Source organism: Clarias gariepinus, chromosome 18 (genome assembly GCF_024256425.1).
Source record: "Clarias gariepinus isolate MV-2021 ecotype Netherlands chromosome 18, CGAR_prim_01v2, whole genome shotgun sequence".
Taxonomy (NCBI): domain Eukaryota; kingdom Metazoa; phylum Chordata; class Actinopteri; order Siluriformes; family Clariidae; genus Clarias; species Clarias gariepinus.
This window is the reverse complement of record NC_071117.1, coordinates 1,298,804-1,312,630: the sequence shown is the minus strand read 5'-3', so window position 1 is coordinate 1,312,630 and position 13,827 is coordinate 1,298,804. Positions and strand designations below refer to the sequence as shown.

The window sequence follows — 13,827 nt, the reverse complement described above, 5'->3', positions numbered from 1 at the left end:
CAGCAGGTTTTCTTGACCATGTCTCAATAATTAAATATAGTGAATTGCTGCCATTTGATTAGCTGATTAGATATTTGCATTAAGGAATAGTTGAACCGGTGTACCTAATTTAGTGACCAGTAAAAGTAAATATTATAAATATAAAATAAAATGTCTTCATGTGTAGCAAAAACAATAGGATTCACTGTGCTGTTCCCAAACTTCAAGAGAAAACTGCAGTTAAAGAGGTATAATCTTGGTATCTTGATAAACAACCAGTAGCTCAATCAGTGAAGACCTTCCAATCAGTGTTTTCTGCTCTCTTGCTCCCCGTCCATTTTCTAACACAGCGTTGTTTACTTAAGAAGAGAATATTTCTCGGGAAGGACGTTCTCTCGACTTTGTTTTTTTTTCAGCATTGCAGAGCTCTTCAGTCCTGTTCTCACTCACTTCTCTGGACCATGCACGGTGTCTATGCTTAAAGACACTAAGATAGTGACACCCAGGAAAAAAGAAAGGACAAGACAAAGAGAAAAATACAGAAAGGTAAAGACAGAGAGAGAAGGACACAGACAGAGATAGAGAGCGAGCTCCAAGCTCCATATAGAATACACACAGCGCGACAACAATGCTGGGGAGACAGAGACACACTAACACAACCAAGTAAAAATAAACTGATTTTACAGAAAAAAGGCTTATGTATATCTTATGTAAAAGGCTTATGTATATCTTATGTAAAAGGCTTATGTATCACTAATTTTGCTCTTTTTTTTTGTTCTTTTGTATGGTTTTATTATAGATTTCATTTAGTTGCTTTTTTGATATTGTAATGTCCACAGCAGTAAAGACAATATAACTTAATGAATTAAAAATAAAAATAATTGCATTTGGGAGAAACATAAAAAAGACAACAACAACAACAACAACAAAAAGAGAGACAGACACAAACAGCCAGACAGAGAGTGAGAGAGAGAAGGAGTTCTGATTAAAAGACAGATATTTACTGTTTTTTTTTCTTTGATTTAAATTTAATCTGCTTTTTGAGTTAACAAATTAAGTAAACTGTAAATATTGGGATCAAAAGGGTGTCCTCCCTGCTAAAAAAAAAAGGACACAGTTTATACTAGAATAAAAGCTGATATGAACTGATATGTAATGCAGTGTGTACTGGTGGGTGTCATTAATTGTGTATTTAAGTGTGTGCTGGATTTCGCAATGGTGTGCATGATGCAGTGTGCTTGTATGTGTGTCTTTGTGTGTGCTGAGTTGTGAGCCATAGAATGGAAAGGACTGGCAGCCCCACATCGCTGCCCTGATACTGCCAATGTCATATGTGTTGGATTATGTACTGGTGTGTGTGTGTGTGTGTGTGTGTGTGCGCTCTTGTGTTGATCTTGATGTCCATCATACTAACCCTCTTTACACTATACCTGACAGACATTATTCAGCTAAGCTCTGATTGGCTCTCACCTTCAGCAGCAGTATGATTACGAAGAGCAGGAGAAGTCCTCCTCCTGTACCTGTCCCGATTATCATAGCCATATCCGGAGGAACAACCAGCTCTGCTTTTACATTGATCTATAATCACACACACACACACACACACACACATACACGTTTATAAATTCTATGAACAATTATGTAAGGTGTGTTCAGATCCATGACAATATCCTCAATGGCACAGGGGTTTATGTGTTTTAGATTGACAATTAAATTACAGTAGCTAACAACATTGAGGCCAAAAAAATGATACTGGTAACACCGCTGACATAACCAACAGCTCTGACACATTTATAATGCTGATACTGATACTAGTATTACTAATGCCACTGACGCCACCTACACTTCCGCCATGAGTATTACTAACACCCCTTAATCTGATTAACACAGCTGATCCCAATATAACAAGATCACTCCTAACACCAATAATACAACCTTCCAACATTTCTGATATTACGAGCATGATCAACACAACCACCACCACTAATAAAGTAACCGTACCAACACTATTAACATACCGGACATCATTTATGCCCAAAAAAGTTCCAACACCACTGACACTATTAATACACATGATTTCACTGAAATAAATAACATACCATGCATACTACTGACATTACTGATCCCACAAATACTACAGACACCAAATGATCCCACAAATAGTACAGGCAACACAGATTCCCCAAGGCAACCGAGGCAAAACGACAGCGGCCAAAAGAAATCAGTCGCATTTCAAAGTTATTCATGAAATGACCACCAGGTGGCGCAAGTGACATTTTCATTCACCACAATTTTCAAATATAATAAGAGAATAAGTCATGAAAAAGTCATAACAATATGTTGTATCAGAGAAATACTACAGTGATGGTAATTTCCACATCTGAGTACTTTATACAACAAACATGAAAAATCAGAACCAGGCTCTTGATATTTACTGTACAATTATGAGTCAACAAAAATTATTGGCTAAATGTTGTTTAAACATCAAGTTCACTAGCTGACAATTTTATTTGTACAAAGTATGAATTGCTATATCTCTGTTTGTATCTGTTTATTGGTATTAAAAATACATTTAAAGACATCAAACTTTAAATATAAAAATAACTGGAAAAATAGACTTTCATAATAGAACATTACAATAACTCAAAAAAATACACTAAAAAATGCTGTTGTTTCTGTAAACACAAGTTCTGGGTTATTTCGGGGACTTTAAACACATTGTTGTATCGCTCATGTTGGGTCAGATGAGATGTAGTGGGTCATTTACAAATGAACACCTGGTTGGGTTTTTTTGACCCAACAACTGGTTTATTCTTTATTCTCTGGTTTCTCCAAATGTTCGAAATATTACTGTTATTGTGTCACAGGTGTAGTTTTAAGAGTTGTTTAGGCGAGAATGTGTGTGTACAAAAGCATCTATTTCAAAAATTGCCCCAGCAACTTGTGACATCTGCCAGAGAGAGTCTTACCCGGTCGAGGTGAACTTTGGGGGAAAAAAGAGGAAACAACTCTGGACAGCTTTCAGATGCTGGATTTTTATATTTCGTCATACAGGCAGAGGAGGCACCTGCCAATGAACACATACACCTCTCTGGCAACGCCACAAAAACAAAACAAAATAGAGAGACAAAACAAGAAAGAACTCAGAAGCAGAGCGACCATCTCTCTCTCTACACCTGTACTCTCCGACACACGTGCACGTTTGCTCCACCCACACATCTGTCAGGAATGGTCGTCTTAAAGGGACATCACATTAGTTAGTTGTTACAAACTACACAAAGCAGTGTCGACCTGGAGTTTCTCCAGCATACTGTATATCAGATTGATGGACATGAGCATTCTTCAGCCCACATTTAATAAAAAATATTTATTGTTTTATTGTTCTTGCGAAGCGAAGCACTACTATTGTTATCTTACAGGCTTATTATTCTTTTTTTTCCTCTTCCTCCGTATAAAAGTTTGGCGCGTGACTAGTCACCGTTTGTCGTAGACCCATGAATGAGGTGTCAATTAATCTCCCCAAAAAATCCCATGGACTTAACATTGATACCAAATTTGATGGATTCTAGTGCAGAGCGAGAATTTCGTAGAAAGATAAAATTTACCACATTTGAAGGGGCTTGCAGGCTGTGTCATGATATACCCCGCATAGGGTATTAGTTTACCCCCGGGGCACAACAGGTGCCCAAAATTGCCCCATTGATTTATAATGGGAAATTTGGTGCATGAATAGTGCCGTTTTTGTAGACCCATGAAAGAGGTGTCATATTGTTCGGCTTATTCGGGAATGGGAGGCTTGACATTACTTTTCTAAGGGGCGAGTGGTAAACTGCCCCAGCAGGGGGCAATTAACATGCAATGGTTACTTCCAGGCAGGACGTCTAGAAGAAGACCAAAAAGGAGATTTATGGATGCAGTGAGAGAGGACATAAAGTTAGTTGGTGTGAGAAAAGGATGCAGAGGATAGGGTTAGATGGAGGCAAATGATTCGCTGTGGCGACCCCTGAAAGGGAACAGCCGAAAGACAAAGAAGAAGGTGACTTTCATACGAACTTTGAAACTGAATTTAACTGTAGATTAGTCTGTCATAGAGACCCGGGGGAGGGCTCATTTAACTCAGGCAACCAATCAGTCTTTTGCATTGAACATGATATTCTCATAAGCCACGCCCTCTCTAAACCTCATTAGCATGTTGTTAGCACAATGCTAACACGATGAGCATGTTGCTAGCATTATGCTAACTATATTAGCAATATCTTTTTAAGGTTGCTAGCATGATGCCACGGCAAGCACTTCTCACATTTTCTTTAGGAAATGTATCTCTCTAGTTCTTATTGTTATTTTAAAGTAAATAAAACAGTAATAGTTAAAATAGCAAAATAAATAGTTTAATGCAACCACGGGGGGGCGCAATCCAGTGGCTTCTTGTGCCAGTCCCAAGTCTGGATAAATGCAGAGGGTTGTGTCAGGAAGGGCATCCGACGTAAAACATTTGCCAAATCAATGATGCGAATCAAGAATATAATTCCCATACCGGATCGGTCGTGGCCCGGGTTAACAACGACCGCCACTGGTGCTGTTGACCTACAGGGTTCTGGTGGAAATTGGGCTACTGTTGGTCGAAGAAGGAGAGGAGGAAGGCGTGTTCGTAAGGAGAGAGAGAAGAGGAAAGGCAAGAGTTTAGGAGTGATAGTAGGGACTTTGAATGTTGGGACCATGCAAGGGAAGGGAAGAGAGTTAGTTGATATGATGCAGAGAAGAAAGGTGGATATACTGTGTGTACAGGAGACCATGTGGAAAGGTAGCAAGGCTAGAAGCTTAGGATCAGGGTTCAAATTGTTTTACCATGGTGTGGATAGGAAAAGAAATGGAGTAGGAGTTATCCTAAAAGAGGAGTTTGTAAGGAATGTTCTAGAGGTAAAGAGAGTATCAGATAGGGTGATGAGTCTGAAGCTGGAAATTGAAGGGATAATGTTCAATGTTGTTAGTGGTTATGCCCCACAGGTAGGATGTGAGTTAAAGGAGAAGGAGAAATTCTGGAGTGAGTTAGATGAAGTGATGCAGAGCATCCCCAGAGGTGAAAGAGTGGTGATTGGTGCAGACTTCAATGGACATGTTGGGGAAGGGAACAGAGGTGATAAAAATGTGATGGGAAGGTTTGGCCTTCAGGGCAGGAATGTAGAAGGACAGATGGTGGTGGACTTTGCAAAAAGGATGGAAATGGCAGTGGTAAATACTTTCTTCCAGAAGAGGCAGGAACATAGGGTGACATATAAGAGTGGAGGCAGAAGCACTCAGGTCGACTACATCTTGTGTCGACGTTGTAACCTGAAAGAGATCAGTGACTGCAAAGTGTTGGTAGGGGAGAGTGTAGCCAGACAACACAGAATGGTGGTGTGTAAAATAACCCTGGTGGTGAGGAAGGCGAAGAGGACAAAGGCAGAGCAGAGGACAAAGTGGTGGAAGCTGAGAAAGGAAGAATGTTGTGAAGTCTTTAGGGAGGAGTTGAGACAGGCTATGGGTGGTCAGGAGTTTTCAGTTTACTGGACAACTACAGCCAATGTGATCAGGGAGACAGGTAGGAGGGTACTTGGTGTATCATCAGGTAAGGGGAAAGTGGACAAGGAGACTTGGTGGTGGAATGAGGAAGTCCAGGAGTGTATACAGGGAAAGAGGCTAGCTAAGAAAAAGTGGGACACTGAGAGGACTGAAGAGAGTAGACAGGAGTATAGGGAGATGCAGAGTAAGGTGAAGGTAGAGGTGGCAAAGGCCAAACAAAGAGCATATGAGGACTTGTATGCTAGGCTAGACAGTAAGGAGGGAGAGGGGGATCTGTACAGGTTGGCAAGGCAGAGAGATAGAGATGGGAAGGATGTGCAGCAGGTTAGAGTGATTAAAGATAGAGATGGAAATGTACTGACAGATGCCAGGAGGGTGATGGGAAGATGGAAGGAGTACTTTAAGGAGTTGATGAATGAGGAAAACGAAAGAGAACAAAGAGTAGAAGAGGTGACTGTTGTGGAACAGGAAGTAGCAAATATTGGTAGAAGTGAGGTGAGAAGGGCGTTGAAGAGGATGAAGAGTGGAAAGGCTGTTGGTCCTGATGACATACCTGTGGAGGTATGGAAGTGCTTAGGAGAGGTGGCAGTAGAGTTTTTGACAAGTTTGTTTAACAAGATCTTGGAGAGTGAGAGGATTCCAGAGGAATGGAGGAGAAGTGTATTGGTGCCAATTTTTAAGCACAAGGGAGATGTGCAAAGCTGTGGCAATTATAGAGGTATAAAGCTAATGAGCCAGACAATGAAGCTGTGGGAGAGAGTAGTGGAAGCTAGGTTAAGGGCAGAGGTGAGCATTTGTGAGCAGCAATATGGTTTTATGCCTAGAAAGAGTACATCAGATGCAGTATTTGCTTTGAGGATGCTGGCGGAGAAGTACAGAGAAGGTAACAGGGAGTTGCATTGTGTCTTTTTAGATTTAGAGAAAGCGTATGACAGGGTGCCAAGAGAGGAGCTGTGGTATTGTATGAGGAAGTCTGGAGTGGCAGAAAAGTATGTTAGAGTGGTGCAGGACATGTATGAGAGCTGTAAGACAGTGGTAAGATGTGCTGTAGGTGTGACAGAAGAGTTTAAGGTGGAGGTGGGTCTGCATCAAGGATCGGCTCTAAGCCCCTTTTTGTTTGCTCTGGTGATGGACAGGATGACAGATGAGGTAAGACAGGAGTCCCCATGGACTATGATGTTTGCAGATGACATTGTGCTCTGTAGCGAGAGCAAGGAACAGGTGGAGGAAAATTTGGAGAGGTGGAGGTATGCTCTGGAAAGCAGAGGAATGAAGGTTAGCCGCAGCAAGACGGAATACATGTGTGTAAATGAGAGGGACCCAGGAGGATCGGTGAGGCTACAGGGAGCAGAGGTAAAGAAGGTGCAGGATTTTAAGTACTTGGGGTCAACGGTCCAGAGCAACGGAGAGTGTGGAAAGGAGGTGAAGAGGCGGGTACAGGCAGGTTGGAATGGGTGGAGAAAAGTGTCAGGTGTGTTGTGCGATAAAAGAGTATCAGCGAGAATGAAAGGAAAGGTGTACAGGACAGTGGTGAGACCAGCAATGCTCTACGGCTTAGAGACAATGGCGCTGAAGAAAAGACAGGAGGCAGAGTTGGAGGTAGCAGAGCTAAAGATGTTGAGGTTCTCTTTAGGAGTGACAAGGATGGATAGGATTAAGAATGAGTTCATCAGAGGGACAACCCACGTTAGATGTTTTGGAGATAAAGTCAGAGAGGCCAGATTGAGGTGGTTTGGACATGTTCAGAGGAGAGATGGTGAATATATCGGCAGAAGGATGCTGAGGTTGGAACTGCCAGGCAGGAGGTCTAGAGGAAGACCAAAGAGGAGATTTATGGATGCAGTGAGAGAGGACATGAAGTTAGTTGGTGTGAGAGAAGAGGATGCAGAGGATAGGGTTAGATGGAGGCAGATGATTCGCTGTGGCGACCCCTGAAAGGGAACAGCCGAAAGACAAAGAAGAAGAGAAGCAAAATAAATAGTTTAAGTTTAAATATTAAGTAATATATTAATATTAATTCTACCATATTATTAAAAAAATTTGGCACACCTAAAATAGATGCAGGATTATTATTTATAGTCTAAATAAAAATGCTTTTCTAAGCATGGGCTATTGTTGTTTACTTACAATATTTGTTAATTTAACTTAAATGAGGTTTGGGCTCGGAAGAACCAGAATAGCGCACCTAAATAATATATTTCAATTTAGGAGTGCAGGGAGCACTACTGAAGACATTTTTGACTCTCTGGTGGCCTCAGCCATCTTCTATTGAGCTGCTTGCTGATGCAGCAGCATCTCTACTGCAGACAGCAAGCGACTGGACCAGCTCAGGTCTGGGGATTCCCCTGGACACTGTACAGGAGGTGTGAGAAAGGAGGAGGGCAGCTGATCTATCATCACTGCTGGAGAACGACTCTCATCCCCTGTATGAGACAGTTACATACTTTAGTGACAGACTGTTATATCCTAAGTGTCTAAAGGAGGGATATAGGAGGACTTTTCTCCTGCTGCTATTAGACTGTACAATCGAAGCTGCTCCCAATGAATCAGTCACACTGTTGTATACTATTATATAATGAGTATATAATGAGTATACTATACTGTATACTATTACAATAATTACAATATCTTAAATAAAACATTACTATCTTACAATACAGTTATACTATCTTAGATGTGGGTGCAATAGCAACCTTGCAATAACACCATTAGAAACTACAATATTATACCAGGGCAATTCACTGCAACAGAACTGTGCAATAACATTTAATTTTTTTTATTTTTTTATTTTTTTTTATTATTAGTATTATTTTTTAATGCAACACGTCTTTATTGAAACATTCTCTTAAGGAGCAACATGAGCATACAAAGGCCAGGGCTGCGGGAATTTCTCCTAAATGAAATGTGGAAGAGATGGATGAGGAAGAGGAGGGGATTTACTTCAAAACCCACTGGTGAGAACCAAGGGATAAGGATGTGCAAGAAAAGAAAACGAAAAAAAAAAAAAAAAAACCTCCTCATATGTATTGGATTAACAGTGGCAGTTAATTTTTTTGCATTTTATTTTATACAAAAAATAAATTAATGAAAATCTTTAAAGTTTTCATGAATATCTATTTGCTTTTTTTTTTTTTTTTGCTTTTTTTTGCTTTTTTTTTTTTAAACACAACCTTGCTAAAAAATCACAACACTGACAGTTTAAGCTCCGCACGGCTCTCAGTAAAATATCAAGGGTCACTTGATAAGCCAAAATAGAAACAGACCAATGATGTCAAAAAAAAAAAGTGAGAGAAAGAGACGGGGTTTAAAAAAAAAAAAGAAAAGAGAAAAAGGGCACAGGTTAACCCACTCTCAGTAAATGAATGTTTGAGGTGGCCAAAGACAACTACGGTCTTCTGAAAGCGCTTTAGGATCTCATCGCTTGAGCATTACCTCGAGAGCTACCTCGAGCTCCCTGGGCAGCTTCTCTCTTGAAGCTCTGCTGATATCTTTCCCGTTGGTAGGTGCTGCTGGAGTAATCGCGTGGAGTGCTGAACTGGGTCTGTCCGTAGCCCGTGTTGGGAGTGTTGGGGAAAGGAGCGCGATATCCATCATATCCACCCCTGAAACCGTTGGATGGTCCGCGATACCCGTTCATGGCCCCTCTGGTGTTCCGGGGCCCTCCACGTGGCACGGCTCGGCTGCTGTAGTATGACTGAGGCTGGCGTCCGAACCCTGTTCCCTGACCTGATGGCTGCTGGCTCATCGTCTGGTGGCCCCCGGAGGAAGGAATCCCTTGGTCTTGAGAGTGGAACGCTCCGGCAACTGACTGGAGAGGTTCCTGCTGAAGGTCCTGCTGCTCCACCGAGTGTGTTGACTGGCTGCTGAAGCTCTGGGTGTAAGTGCTCTGATACTGACTCGACATCTTCTGAGACTCCATCTCGTTCGATGGAGGAACTGGGGCGTTCAGATTGAACACCGCTTGCATGGACTGGAATGGTGCGGCGTTAACGTTGATACAACTGTGCAGGGGTTTGGTGACTGTCTGAAAGGCCTGTGGTTGGGACGAGGGGGCGGGGGGCTGCTCAGACGACAGGGGCATGGATACCTGGAGGGGGTCGATGGGGTCGGGCTGAGGTCGAGGGTCTGTGGTGTGAGGAGGGGGCTGGTAGATGGGCGGCGTAGAGGTGTATGCTTTGGTTGGTGGGGACACCATGGGAACCTGTGTTGGTTCTGGATGTACAGAAACTGGGGTGTGTTGAGGAAGCCGGGTTTCTGTGTGAGCTGGAGCACAGACCATCTGTGCAGACTTCATCGGTTGAGCAGAAACAATGGCGAGATCCAGAGACTGTCCATCAAACTCCAGCATGGAGTTGAAGGTGCCCTGCATCTGTGCCATGAGGTCCTGCACAGCCTGCTTCCTGACCAGCGGGTCAGTCGACGAGGGGGGGAGTCCAGGGGTGAGCGAGTGAGTCTCCGGGTTCACCAGATTAGGACTCATCGATGAAGGAGGCTGCTGAGGCTGAGGGGACTGTTGTTGCTGTTGCAGTGAGCTTATGATCTCGGGGCTCAAAGCCCATTCTCCTCCCTGCTCTTTTTCAGGACTGGTGCTGTAAGTGGCTTCTGGAATGAACTTTCGGTTTACAAACTCTGTCGCTTCCACTTCAATGGGATCCGTGAACTCTTGAGTCACAGATCCTTCTGCTGGCTCCACCGGCTGCTCCTCACACTCCACCGACTCAGTGGGAGCAGGCGGCTGCTGCTGCTGTTGCGGTGGCTCCTCCTCCTCCTCCTCACACACTCCGTTCTGGTGTGTTTGCGTCTGGTCGAAGTAGCCACGGAGCAGTATCTTGTCCAGAGTATCCTTAAGGGCCTTGTATGTGGTTCCTGCCACAGCTTTGTCTCTTCCTTCCATCAACTCCCACAAATGCACAGACGCCTCCTCGAACTGATCAGTCAGCCTGATGTTGGGGTCCCTCTCAGGTCCGACCAGCTTGTAGAAGTCATCGAGTCCTGTGAGCTCCGCCTCGGTGAGCAGAGGCCCATCGTCTCCCCGTTCCACCTGTCTCAGCTCCTGCCTCACACCCTCCTCGCCCAGCTGGTCCAGAACGTACTGTACCTCCAGCACAGCCTTCAGACGCCGCTGCTCGGTCTCCTCACGCTTCAGCTGATCCCGCCGCGCTGACTTTTTTACCGCCTTCTGGATCTCGATGTTTAAAGACAAGAAGCTCTTCAGCAGCTCCCGGGCAAATTCCAAATTGTGTGTCACCTCCTGAGTTTTGGACAGAGCGTCCAGTTGATCCTGGTTTAGTCGCTCTCCTTTGCTCTTCCGTGTCTTGTAGTCTTCCAGCTTGGACTTTCTCTCCTCCATGTTGCGGACCTTCTTCTCAATGATGCTCAGCACTTGCTTTAGTGCCTCATTGGGAGCCGAGACAGGAACAGAGCCCAGCTCTGGACTGGAGGACTGAACAGCATAGTCGCCAGTGGTTGCAGATGGCATCTTTACTTTCAATACTGAAAGAGATGTCAAACCTCTCTGTGTGTTTGAACGTTTATTTGTCGAATGTTGCTTCTTTTTTCTTTTCTTTAGGATATTAGCTAGCTACACACACTCCAGCCCGTCGGCCTGCCCGGCAACTACTGCAATAACATTTTAGACTGTGTAATATTATCCTAGTGCAACTCAATGCATATGAAACTGTGCAATAACGACTTTTTCAACTGTGCAATGTTATTCTTGTGCAATTTGTTGAAACTAATGCAATTTGGTGTTTCTAAGTGCAAGTATTGTATTGTCTTTTCTTTTTCGCTTGTATTTATACACTGTACTGTCCATATTTTTTTATTAACACTATTTTTTTTCTTCTCTGCTGTAATGAAGAAATTTCCCTTCTGTGGGACGAATATAGGTATATCTTATCTTATTTTATATAGTTTTTTCACATTAATCTGACAAACTTTTTTCTGATGCACACCCAGAGTTTTCTGGCTACACGCTAGTGCTACACATGACAAAATCTAAAGGCTAGATATAAAGATATATATTTACTCTGCTTAAATTATGATGCAAATAAAAAATGCCTTTATTTAATTTAAATTCTAAATTTGTACTGTAATTTCAGTTCTGTGATTGTAAATTTGTTCAATGTTTTACTAGTATGCTAATGGGATGTAAAAATGTAATTTGTTAAAATGTTTTAATTATTTATTAAAGAAAATTATGAACAAAATTATTAACAAAATCATTATATATCCAGAGCGACTTACATTTTTATCCATATACACCACTACACTTGCCCACCAAAACAGGTACCACAAAAACTAACGACACCATCTATAACAGTTTACCTTGCTAACCCCCTCACCTTCCTTAAAATACTGACACTACTAAATAAGAGGGCAGAGGCTCAGGAGTTAATATGTTGGCCTACTAATCTAAAAGTTACAGGTTCAAATCCCAGCACCACCAAACTGCCAAACTGGTGGACCCAGCAACACCATCAACTCCTTAAAAAATATAATATAAAAAGATAAATTTAAGGTAATCCTAATAAAAGTGTCTTCCAAATTCTGTGAATGTTATACACTATATAAATAAAAAAAATAAATGTAACTCTACCAACACTAGTGACATTACACACATGAATCATACTTCAGATATGACTAAAACGACTGACTGTAAACACTGAAGACACTGACACTACCAACAACAGTGCCAGTCCCATCATTAACCAACACTACCGGTCCTGAGATACACTGCCTGGCCAAAACAATTCACAAGTGTTATTAGGTTGACCTGCCCCTTACATTCCCTTTAATGGGCTAGTCGCAGTGCTTGTCATTTTCAATTTCCTTCTTAAGTGAGGAGCAAAAAAAATTAGGGTGAATTAGGGGGTGAATCATGATGACTGCCCAGTCCTAACTTCCTTTAAACCGTCCAAATCGTTCCACAGACGATGCAATCTCACATCTCCTCCACACATCACTTACTCACTTGGATACTAGAAGGGGGAATTATGTTAAAATGCTCTTCATCGACTACAGCTCTGCATTTAATACCATAATTCCCTTCACACTCACCACCAAGCTGGAGCACCTGGGACTCAGCTCATCTATGTGTCAGTGGATGGGCGGACACGTCTCAGCCTCCATCACTCTCAGCACTGGAGCCCCCCAGGGTTGTGTTCTGAGCCCCCTGCTGTACTCTTTGTACACATATGACTGTGTGGCCACTACCAACTCCACCGCCATCATTAAGTTTGCTGACGACACCGTCGTGGTGGGCCTGATCTCTGATAACAACGAGACGACCTACCTAAAGGAGATTAGGAATCTGGAGAACTGGTGTCAGAGGAACAACCTCCTTCTAAATGTCCGTAAGACAAAGGAGTTGGTAGTGGACTTCGGCACCAACAAGAGAGGAACTACCAGACCCCCGTCATCAACGAGAGCCCAGTGGAGAGAGTGGACAGCTTCAAATACCTCGGTGTTCACATCACGCAGGACCTGTCATGGTCCACCAACACCAGGGTGAAAAAGGCCCGGCAGCGTCTCTACCACCTCAGACGCTTGAGAGACTTCCGACTGCCCTCCAAGGAGCTCAGGAACTTTTACTCCTGCACCATAGAGAGCATCCTTACAGGAAACATCTCAACCTGGTTCGGGAACAGCACCATGCAGGACAGACGAGCTCTACAGAGGGTTGTGCGATCAGCTGAGCGCACCATCCGCACAGAGCTCCCTGACCTGCACTCAATCTACAGCAGGCGGTGCTGGACTAAGGCCAGGAAGATAGTGAAGGACCTCAGCCATCCTAACAATGGACTGTTCTCTCTGTTGAGGTCAGGAAAGCGATTTCGCTCCCTGAAGGCCAACAAAGAGAGACTGAGGAGGAGCTTCTTCCCGCAGGCAATACGGTCTTTCAATCACAATCACACCACCACACAGTACTGACCCACACATATGGTTTTTATACACACACTGGACATTCTGGACATTTGTTTACACTATTGGCCACTGCACAACTACACTTCGTGGTCATCAAATCACATCAAATCACTCCAGCACAAATCACTTTAAGCATATTTGCACTGCACAAGTCACTTTTAATATGTGGATGTGGATTGCACAACCATGGACATAACCATTCTTTTATTGCCATTTATTCGGCTGCTCTTATTGTTTTACATTTTTTCATATATTCACCATACTGTATACAGTGGTGTAAAAAACTATTTGCCCCCTTCCTGATTTCTTATTCTTTTGCATGTTTGTCACACTTAAATGTTTCTGCTAATCAAAAACCGTTAA

General features: G+C 42.9%; 2 protein-coding genes across 2 annotated transcripts in view; both read right to left on the bottom strand.

Moving 5' to 3' along the window:
- Positions 1-703: 703 nt before the first annotated feature.
- LOC128506731 (integrin alpha-M-like) overlaps positions 704-13,827 on the bottom strand; it is a 226,098-nt gene continuing 212,974 nt past the window's right edge. The window contains exons 31-32 of the mRNA XM_053477300.1: positions 1,450-1,557; positions 704-835 (exon numbers count right to left, since the gene is read on the bottom strand). Coding sequence (XP_053333275.1) covers positions 782-835; positions 1,450-1,557 — 162 coding nt within the window. The 3' untranslated portion in view covers positions 704-781. The remainder of the gene's footprint in view (positions 836-1,449; positions 1,558-13,827) is intronic.
- Positions 8,845-11,126, bottom strand: LOC128506726 (caprin-1-like). The gene is made up of 2 exons (XM_053477292.1): positions 11,050-11,126; positions 8,845-11,017 (listed from the first exon to the last, which is right to left on the bottom strand). The coding sequence occupies exon 2, from the start codon at positions 11,015-11,017 to the stop codon at positions 8,945-8,947; it is 2,073 nt and encodes a 690-aa protein (XP_053333267.1). The 5' UTR covers positions 11,050-11,126; the 3' UTR covers positions 8,845-8,944.